The 11,076-nt window shown below is 49.3% G+C and overlaps 1 protein-coding gene and 1 long non-coding RNA gene across 2 annotated transcripts; one reads left to right on the forward strand and one right to left on the reverse strand.

The window, feature by feature from the left end:
* Positions 1–1,439: 1,439 nt before the first annotated feature.
* On the reverse strand, positions 1,440–2,140 carry LOC130371622 (uncharacterized). The gene is made up of 3 exons (XR_008893212.1): positions 2,055–2,140; positions 1,613–1,813; positions 1,440–1,500 (listed from the first exon to the last, which is right to left on the reverse strand). It is a non-coding gene; the product is annotated as an uncharacterized LOC130371622 (long non-coding RNA).
* A 1,651-nt stretch (positions 2,141–3,791) lies between these two features.
* LOC130371612 (uncharacterized) lies at positions 3,792–9,988 on the forward strand. Its single transcript, XM_056577441.1, has 6 exons — positions 3,792–4,030; positions 4,709–4,768; positions 4,847–4,930; positions 5,015–9,530; positions 9,615–9,716; positions 9,803–9,988. Exons 1-4 carry the CDS (start codon positions 3,946–3,948, stop codon positions 8,557–8,559), a joined length of 3,774 nt encoding a protein of 1,257 aa, XP_056433416.1. The 5' UTR covers positions 3,792–3,945; the 3' UTR covers positions 8,560–9,530; positions 9,615–9,716; positions 9,803–9,988.
* The last annotated feature ends 1,088 nt before the right edge of the window (positions 9,989–11,076 follow it).

The raw sequence follows: 11,076 nt of genomic DNA on the forward strand, positions 1-11,076 counted from the left end.
GCTATTGAGCCTCATCTTTTAGTGTGCTTCTGTGGTGTTTCTTGGTGTTATCTTGTACAGCAACAAGATAATCCACTTAACGTAAATTGTGATACGTAAAGTGGATTGGATAAAGGCAGCGCTGTGATCTTCAGTAATGGCATTTGTGTGGGGGCGAACTACTTGACAAATGTGGTACTAGTGTGTGTGTGCTTAAATTTAAGACTTCCCTGTAATGAAATGGAATCATTCTAGCTCCTGCCAAGGCTAAACTTCCCTTGGTTTGAAGCCTGCACTTGGGAGTAAAACCAAATTTTAATCTCAAATTTTCTCTCCATGACAAATCCGCGACCAAGCGACGGTAAAGGCATGTTTCTTTCTCTAGTGATAATTTCCATAATGTTTGAATAGGCCTACCTTCAAGACGGTGGACTTCTACAGGAAGCACCAGGACTCCATGACCCCAGCCGGTCTGGGCATCTTCCAGAGCCAGTGCAACGGGTAGGTCACCAACACCTTCCACAACACGCTTGGTAAGCACCTCTGGAAACGGGACGTTGGAGCGCCTGGCATGTTGGCTTTTCTTTCTCCTTGTTTGTGTACATGGGGAACGGAGGATTTTGCAAAGGAAAAAATGACTCAAACTCACACCTGGAGGTATAATATGTCACCTTTTAAGTTGGCGTTTACATGAAGGAATGGGTTTTAGAGCACATTTCAAACCATATTCTTTTGCATATCCTCTACGGGCCATGTTTCTTTTGAAGGACCCTAGTTTGGTCATTTTTTGTTTAACATAATCTTCCATTTGAGTGTATAGCTGTATGGTTTGGTCAGAGTACCTTCATGTGAATAAATCCTGTTAAACATGAAAAAACATTAAATTAAAATTGGACTTTATTATTTAAACAAAGAATCGACAAGTACAATTGTGAGGTGGGGAGCATATATCCATTAACATTAAACTGTCCACTGGTGTTCTTCTTCCTGCAGACATGAAGGAGCCAGTGTTTGAGTTCGTGCGGCCCCCCGTGTACCACCCACCGCAGGTCAAGTTCCTCCACAGGCAGCCGCTCCGCTACCTGGACCGCTACCGTGAGGGCAAGGAGCACACCTACGGCATCTACTGAGCCCCACAGACACACACATCTGGAGCTACCGCTGGACGACATGTTAATATAATAAATAGTTTTTTTTGTATTGACCGTCTTATTTTGGTCTGCATTGCAACACAGTCCATGGTTTCATGCCATCTTATTCTTTTGGCAAACTGTGTTGAATCTCCATTGGGATGGTTCTCCACAGTCACATGTATTCATGTAGGTAGCAGCCTTTATTCATGTTTTGAAAGAGTCTTCAGAAATAGAAGGTAACTTTGGGGTTTAGGTCCGGGCGGTCTTCAGCATCTCCTCTACGTCCAGAAGCTTCTCCCGGGGTTTCCCCTGGGCCTCGCCCCTCCTCCTCTCCTCCTCTCCTCCTGGTTGATCTTCTCCCAGTCCGAGAAGGACACCGGCTTCACGCCTGCAACCAATCACACAGGAGAGATTAGATCATGTGAAATAGGATTATTTATTTAGCAAGTGAGGAATCTCTCACCCCTGCATTACACCAGATACTAGACGGAGAGAAGTACCTCTCTTGTCCAGCAGGGGGATCCCCGTAGATCCAGGCTTGGCAGAGGTCACGTCCAGGCAGCCAGAGGTGAGGTGACGTCCTCCACGACGCTGTGTCGAAACTGTTGTTCATGGTGATGGCAATGACCCCGATGGGGCCAGTCTTAAGCCAGCCACTGCAATAAAGACCTGGGTGTGTGTGTACTGTGCTCCCCCAGGTGCTCCACAACAAAGAAGAGGAAAAAAAAAATACATTTGGGTATTTATATACACAAATGTATAAAAATACATAAAGGCATAGATTTATCTATCTATCTATGTACCTATCCATCTCTATACACACAGACATCTATATATAGATATGGGTCTATACATGTGTGTACCAAACGTATGCTGGATCTGCATGGTCCTGTGTTTGGATGTGATGGGTGAGGGAGCATGTGGGGTCCACACTGGTCTTACAGGCGTTGAGGCCCTCCTTCCCTCCAGGGTGGCATCGAGCGGCCGGGCTGGGAACCACAGCCAGGACAGGGCGCTTGTCCTGGGGGGAACCTGAGAGAGAGAGAGCACGGGGCATTGAATGGTTCTCTAACCTTTTCTACTAGTCTACATCCTCTAAGATATTTTTTACCGGCACAAAACATTTTTGGGAGAATTTTTATAATGTATTGATAATGTATGTGCATTCTATTCGCAGTGTTTACATGAACACTAAAAGTGTGCAAATACTCCTGTTCTGGATGCCCTTTATTTTTCAAGAATTTAACTTTCAACCACGTGTCCATTTTTCTTGAATTTCTACAGTCTAGCTTTCAGAATTGAAACTTGCAAAGGGTGAAAACAAAAATAATTAGTTTTTCCTTAATCTTTTGAGTACCTCCTGCAGTACTACAAAATACCCCTAGGGGTACGCGTACCCCCCATTTGAGAAAAGCTTCTCTAAACGATTACACTTGATGCAGCAACACATATGATTGGGTGGTTCAACCCTTTAACCTGGAGCGCTCCTTCGGAATAATGGGGCGTCTGGTGCAGGGATCGACCGATTAGGATTTTTTAGGGCCGATGCCGATACCGATTTTTTTTCATCAACCTTAGCCGATACGGGCTGCCTATTTTCTTGAGCCGATATTTAGAGCCGATACTGCTTTTGCTTCCTCAATATACATCATAAAAATGACAAAATGCTCAATTTAAAAAAATAGCATTTATTGAACTGTCCATCTGTAAATCAAGGCAAAAAAATAAAATAAACATAAAAAATCTCAGAAGAAGTAAAATGTCGGCCGGCCGATATATCGGTCGATCACTACTCTGGTTGTCAGGAGAACTCCACCTAGCTTGTTTGTCCAGGCCGACCACAGCGCTCACATCCTTCTCCAGGTCTTCCGTCACCAGCTTGGATACGCGGGAAAGGACCTCTGTGATCCCGTTGATACGCCTGCAGATTGGGCGTCATGTCCACTGGAATCTCCTTGAAGCTGGGAACCCTCACCAGCGTTGACTCCTGCCCAGGGAAGATGGAATGGTCAGAAGTTAGGAAGAGGGCTAACCTCATCAAAGCATTGCAAAACACTGCTTAATGATTGTGTCAGCCTGATAGGCTGATTGCACATTGCGTGTCATTATATTGGACCATGTGTACGGCTTCTTGAGTCATGCACGGAATAAGAATGCCGGATGAATAAAAGCAAGGCAAAATAACAGAGGAACATGGATTGGCTAGGACTTAAGAACTCAAGCTTCCTGCATCAAAGTTTTCTCAGCCTACCAATAACGTCAGGCTAAAACCCCTTTCTTTGAAAATCGTATCTTAATCACAAAATAGTGATTCTACTACGAAATAGGGTGATGTGATTGATTTGTAGGAAGCAACAGGCCAAACAGAGAAGCATACCTTTCTAAGAAGGCTTTTAATATTTTGGGATAACTACACAGACGCATGCCATACACTCTCTTCATGAGCCTAGATAATAGCCATGTCTAAATATTCTAAATGATATTCCCACTCAGCAGCAGGCCTAAGGAACCAGGCTGCAGTGGATTCAATTGTCAACTGAAGGATATTCTTGTTCATGGTATATTTTCTTCACAGAAACACTGGGTTATCTTTTTAAGTAGTCTCATGTGCCAATTTAACTAGAATATATGTAACCCTTGATATACAGGAGTACTCATTAACAAAATACACTGAAATTAACAACAAAGGATGAGGCAGAAATATCCAACATATTGAATCAAAGACAGTACAAGTCAGGTGACCAAAGCAGGTAATTACAGCTGATTGTAAATTGGCAACCTGTCTTGTACCAGATAGACAAGCAATAAAGAGCCTGCAAGAAATCAGTGCTGCATGTCTGAAGGTACAGCAAATGCAATGGCCATGGGCAGGTTTTGTGTAGGAGCTGCTTTCGTCATAGCAATTTGGATGACCGAAGGTAAAGTACATTGTAGCGGACTGATTAATTTACTTGAGGAAACTATAAGCTTAGTATCCATTTGTCTTTAGGTCTGTGATTGAGCTTATATTTAGTAGCATTTTTTTACTTTCATTGGCGGTGAGCAGTTGTGCTAAATGCATGGTCCATTAGTGAAATCTCAATGGTCGCTGTAAGCTAAATAGTGCTGTATGCTAAATGATGCTATATGCTAAATATTGCTAGATGCTAAATGGTGCTACATGCTAAATAGTGCTACATGCTAAATGGTGCCACATGCTAAATGGGGCTACATGCTAAATGGGGCTACATGCTAAATGGGGCTACATGCTAAATGGGGCTATATGCTAAATGGGGCTACGTGTTGAAGTGGAGCATGCTTGAGGTGGCTATACACTAAATGGTGCTATATGCTAAAGGTTGCAATATGTTAAAGTGGTGTATGCTAAATGTTGCTGAATGCTGACATTGCTATAGTCTATGGTGCTATATGCTAAGTGATGCTTTATGCTATAATGCTAGTGTTAAATGGTACATTATCCTTAATGGTGCCATATGTTAAATGATGCTGTATGCCAAATCTTCATCCATGCAAAATGATTCTATATTCTATACGCAAAATGTCACCACATGCTAAACGCCGCTATGTGCTAAATGTTGCCCTGTAATTGTTTTTAGTCTCTTGCGCCTCACTTGGAGGGACCAACGGGAGATCCAAAGATGAGATCGGCCTGGGAAGTAAGGGATGAAAAGGCAATGTATATATTTGACTGTCTCCTTCAGTCTGAGTAGTTGACTTGATGGTTTGATTTTCAGATGTTCCACAAAATGACCAAGCTGACATCATTAAAGTGCAACAACTAATTGAGGCCCTGTATCAAGACCACTATATTATCGAAGGTATGCTCGCTCCAGGTTGTCTGAAGCTGTAACACTAGCATTCAATGAAATGTTGTAACTCTATTTTCTGTTTCAACTGAACAGAATACCTCAAGTCTGCCGCAAAAGCTAGGGCCTATGACCACGTGACCACAGCCCCCCCGGCCTCTAACAACGTGACTCAAGCCTCTGACCCCCTGGCCTCGAACAACGTGACTCAATCATCTGACCCCCTGGCCTCTAACGGGACTCAAGCCTCTGACCCCCTGGCCTCTAACGTGACTCAAGCCTCTGACCCCCTGGCCTCTAACAACGGGACACAAGCCTCTGACCCCCTGGCCCCTAACAACGGGACTCAAGCCTCTGACCCCCTGGCCTCTAACGTGACTCAAGCCTCTGACCCTTTGGCCTCCAACGGGACTCAAGCCTCTGACCCTTTGGCCTCCAACGGGACTCAAGCCTCTGACCCTTTGGCCTCCAACGGGACTCAAGCCTCTGACCCTTTGGCCTCTAACGTGACTCAAGCCTCTGACCCTTTGGCCTCTAACAACGTGACTCAAGCCTCTGACCCTTTGGCCTCTAACGTGACTCAAGCCTCTGACCCTTTGGCCTCTAACAACGTGACTCAGGCCTCTGACCCTTTGGCCTCTAACAACGTGACACAAGCCTCTGACCCCCTGGCTTCTAACGTTACCCAAGCCTCTGACCCCCTGTCCTCTAACAATGTGACTCAAGCCTCTGACCCCTTGGCCTCTAACAACGTGACTCAAGCCGATGACCCCCTGTCCTCTAACGGGACTCAAGCCTCTGACCCCCTGGCCTGTAACAACGGGACTCAAGCCTCTGACCCCCTGGCCTCTAACAACGGGACTCAAGCCTCTGACCCTTTCGCCTCTAACGTGACCCAAGCCTCTGACCCCCTGGCCTCTAACAACGTGACCCAAGCCTCTTACCCCCTGGCCTCTAACAACGTGACCCAAGCCTCTTACCACCTGGCCTCTAACAACGTGACTCAAGCCTCTTACCCCCTGGCCTCTAACAACGGGACTCAATCTTCTGACCCCTTGGCCTCCAACAACGGGACTCAATCCTCTGACCCCTTGGCCTCTAACAACATGACTCAAGCCTCTGACCCTCTGGCCTCCAACAACATGACTCAAGGCTCTGACCCCCTGGCCTCCAACAACGGGACTCAATCCTCTGACCCCCTGGCCTCCAACAACGGGACTCAAGCCTCTGACCCCCTGGCCTCTAACAACGGGACTCAAGCCTCTGACCCCCTGGCCTCTAACAACGGGACTCAAGCCTCTGACCCCCTGGCCTCTAACAACGGGACTCAAGCCTCTGACCCCCTGGCCTCTAACAACGAGACTCAAGCCTCTGACCCCCTGGCCTCTAACAACGGGACTCAAGCATCTGACCCCCTGGCCTCTAACAACGTGACTCAAGCCTCTGACCCCCTGGCCTCTAACGGGACTCAAGCCTCTTGCCCCCTGGCCTCTAACGTGACTCAAGCCTCTGACCCCTTGGCCTCTAACAACATGACTCAAGCCTCTGACCCCCTGTCCTCTAACATGACTCAAGCCTCTGACCCCCTGGCCTCTAACGGGACTCAAGCCTCTGACCCCCTGGCCTCTAACATGACTCAAGCCTCTGACCCCCTGGCCTCTAACGGGACTCAAGCCTCTGACCCCCTGGCCTCTAACGGGACTCTAGGCTCTGACCCCCTGGCCTCCAACAACGGGACTCAATCCTCTGACCCCTTGGCCTCCAACAACGGGACTCAATCCTCTGACCCCTTGGCCTCCAACAACGTGACCCAAGCCTCTGACCCCCTGGGCTCTAACAACGGGACTCAAGCCTCTGACCCCCTGGGCTCTAACGGGACTCAAGCCTCTGACCCCCTGGCCTCTAACGGGACTCAAGCCTCTGACCCCCTGGCCTCTAACAACATGACTCAAGCCTCTGACCCCCTGTCCTCTAACATGACTCAAGCCTCTGACCCCCTGTCCTCCAACGTCACTCAAGCCTCTGACCCCCTTGCCTCCAACAACGGGACTCAAGCCTCTGACCCCCTTGCCTCCAACAACGGGACTCAAGGCTCTGACCCCCTGGCCTCCAACAACGGGACTCAAGGCTCTGACCCCCTGGCCTCTAACAACGGGACTCAAGGCTCTGACCCCCTGGCCTCTAACAACGGGACTCAAGGCTCTGACCCCCTGGCCTCTAACAACGGGACTCAAGGCTCTGACCCCCTGGCCTCTAACAACGGGACTCAAGGCTCTGACCCCCTGGCCTCTAACAACGGGACTCAAGGCTCTGACCCCCTGGCCTCTAACAACGGGACCCAAGCCTCTTACCCCCTGGCCTCTAACAACGTCACCCAAGCCTCTTACCCCCTGGCCTCCAACGTCACCCAAGCCTCTTACCCCCTGGCCTCCAACGTCACTCAAGCCTCTGACCCCCTGGCCTCTAACAACGTCACTCAAGCCTCTGACCCCCTGGCCTCTAACAACGGGACTCAAGCCTCTGACCCCCTGGCCTCTAACAACGGGACTCAAGCCTCTGACCCCCTGGCCTCTAACAACGGGACTCAAGCCTCTGACCCCCTGCCCTCCAACAACGGGACTCAAGGCTCTGACCCCCTGGCCTCTAACAACGGGACTCAAGGCTCTGACCCCCTGGCCTCTAACAACGTGACCCATGCCTCTTACCCCCTGGCCTCTAACGTGACCCAAGCCTCTGGCCCCCTGGCCTCTAACGGGACCCAAGCCTCTTACCCCCTGGCCTCCAACGTCACTCAAGCCTCTGACCCCCTGGCCTCCAACAACGGGACTCAAGCCTCTGACCCCCTTGCCTCCAACAACGGGACTCAAGCCTCTGACCCCCTGGCCTCTAACAACGGGACTCAAGGCTCTGACCCCCTGGCCTCTAACAACGGGACTCAAGGCTCTGACCCCCTGGCCTCTAACAACGGGACTCAAGGCTCTGACCCCCTGGCCTCTAACAACGGGACTCAAGGCTCTGACCCCCTGGCCTCTAACAACGGGACTCAAGCCTCTGACCCCCTGGCCTCTAACAACGGGACTCAAGGCTCTGACCCCCTGGCCTCTAACAACGGGACCCAAGCCTCTTACCCCCTGGCCTCTAACAACGTGACCCAAGCCTCTTACCCCCTGGCCTCCAACGTCACTCAAGCCTCTTACCCCCTGGCCTCCAACGTCACTCAAGCCTCTGACCCCTGGCCTCTAACAACGGGACTCAAGCCTCTGACCCCCTGGCCTCTAACAACGGGACTCAAGGCTCTGACCCCCTGGCCTCTAACGGGACCCAAGCCTCTTACCCCCTGGCCTCCAACGTCACTCAAGCCTCTGACCCCCTGGCCTCCAACAACGGGACTCAAGCCTCTGACCCCCTGGCCTCCAACAACGGGACTCAAGCCTCTGACCCCCTGGCCTCTAACAACGGGACTCAAGCCTCTGACCCCCTGGCCTCTAACAACGGGACTCAAGCCTCTGACCCCCTGGCCTCTAACAACGGGACTCAAGCCTCTGACCCCCTGGCCTCTAACAACGGGACTCAAGGCTCTGACCCCCTGGCCTCTAACAACGGGACTCAAGGCTCTGACCCCCTGGCCTCTAACAACGTGACCCATGCCTCTTACCCCCTGGCCTCTAACAACGGGACCCAAGCCTCTTACACCCTTGCCGCTAACGTGACTCAAGCCTCTTACACCCTGGCCTCTAACGTGACTCAAGCCTCTGACCCTTTGGCCTCTAACGTGACTCAAGCCTCTGACCCTTTGGCCTCTAACGTGACTCAAGCCTCTGACCCTTTGGCCTCTAACGGGACTCAAGCCTCTGATCCACTGGCCTCTAACAACGGGACTCAAGCCTCTGACCCCCTGGCCTCTAACAACGTGACCCAAGCCTCTGACCCCCTGGCCTCTAACAACGTGACCCAAGCCTCTTACCCCCTGGCCTCTAACAACGTGACCCAAGCCTCTTACCCCCTGGCCGCTAACGTGACTCAAGCCTCTTACCCCCTGGCCTCTAACGTGACTCAAGCCTCTGACCCTTTGGCCTCTAACGTGACTCAAGCCTCTGACCCTTTGGCCTCTAACGTGACTCAAGCCTCTGACCCTTTGGCCTCTAACGTGACTCAAGCCTCTGACCCTTTGGCCTCTAACGTGACTCAAGCCTCTGACCCTTTGGCCTCTAACGTGACTCAAGCCTCTGACCCTTTGGCCTCTAATGTGACTCAAGCCTCTGACCCTTTGGCCTCTAACGTGACTCAAGCCTCTGACCCCCTGGCCTCCAACAACGGGACTCAAGCCTCTGACCCCCTGGCCTCCAACAACGGGACTCAAGCCTCTGACCCCCTGGCCTCCAACAACGTGACCCAAGCCTATGCCCACGGTACTACAGCCCCCCTGGCCTCTAACAACAGGACTCATGCCTCTGACCCCCTGGCCTCTAACAACGGGACTCAAGCATCTGATCCCTTTGCCTCTAACAACGTGACTCAAGCCTCTGACGACCACAAACTGGCCTCCGACATCTCTGGAAGCTTGCTTCGAGTCAAAGCAACAACTCCATGATGCCCATTCATGACAATCAAAGTGAGGGAAATGGAAGCCATTCATAATAAAGATTTCCACAATATTTTGTGCACTATTTTAGTTGCTAATAATCTTTTATTTCAGATGTTTCACAAACATCGCTAAGCAAAGGTTGCAGGAAACGCTATAAGGCCGTTGGACTACAATTGCTTAAGGCGATCTCAAATTATAAGGATGTTAAAGAAGGTGAGATGGTTCAAGTTGCTTTGACTATTATTAATATGCAAATTCTGTTTCATGGACGGATGTTTTCACTTCTTTAAACCCAACAGTAAGCCGAGAGTCGGATCAGGTGAACGCCGAGGCATCATCAGGAACTGACCCCAGAGCAGTCGGGGCTGCTTTGGGTGCCAATGATTTAGCCGCTCTGAATAATGTTTTAACTGGACTACAGCATAATGGACAACAAACTGACTATAATGAATGTATGCCTTGATAATAAAAACTTAATTTATACTGTACAATGTCTTTATTTGAGGGGTGGTTTGTAAATCTGGACCAAGCAATCTGTACTTGATGCACTTATTTCCCATTTGACTGGTTGTGTAAGCAGAACCTGGGAGTTGTGACTTGGGACAAGCCCCTTCGCTGTCTCTTAAGTCCCATCTTAAAACTCACCTTTACTCTGGCTTTTAACTCCAGGTAGCGTGTTGATGTGTTATGTGGGCAGTGGATTTTATTTATTGGCTTCTATTTAGGTATCTTTTATGCTATTGAGCCTCATCTTTTATTGTGCTTCCGTGGTGTTTCTTGGTGTTTGGTACAGCAACAAGATAATCCACTTAACGTAAATTGTGATACGTAAAGTGGATTGGATTAAGGCAGCGCTGTGATCTTTAGGAATGGCATTTGTGTGGGGGGGAACTACTTGACAAATGTGGTACTAGTGTATGCTTAAATTTAAGATTTCCCTGTAATGAAATGGAATCATTCTAGCTCCTGCCAAGGCTAAACTTCCCTTGGTTTGAAGCCTGCACTTGGGAGTAGAACCAAATTTTAATCTCATTTTCTCTCCATGACAAATCCGCGACCAAGCGACGGTAAAGGCATGTTTCTTTAGTGATAATTTCCATAATGTTTGAACAGGCCTACCTTCAAGACGGTGGACTTCTACAGGAAGCACCAGGACTCCATGACCCCAGCCGGTCTGGGCATCTTCCAGAGCCAGTGCAACGGGTCGGTCACCAACACCTTCCACAACACGCTTGGTAAGCACCTCTGGAAACGGGACGTTGGAGCGCCTGGCATGTTGGCTTTTCTTTCTCCTTGTTTGTGTACATGGGGAACGGAGGATTTTGCAAAGGAAAAAATGACAAACTCACACCTGGTGGTATAATGTCACCTTTTAAGTTGGCGTTTACATGGAGGAATGGGTTTTAGAGCACATTTCAAACCATATTCTTTTGCATATCCTCTACTGGCCATTTTTTTTTGAAGGATCCTAGTTTGGTCATTTTTTGTTTAGCATAATCTTCCATTTGAGTGTATAGCTGTATGGTTTGGTCAGAGTACCTTCATGTGAATAAATCCTGTTAAACATGAAAAA

Source organism: Gadus chalcogrammus, chromosome 18 (genome assembly GCF_026213295.1).
Source record: "Gadus chalcogrammus isolate NIFS_2021 chromosome 18, NIFS_Gcha_1.0, whole genome shotgun sequence".
NCBI classification, from domain to species: domain Eukaryota; kingdom Metazoa; phylum Chordata; class Actinopteri; order Gadiformes; family Gadidae; genus Gadus; species Gadus chalcogrammus.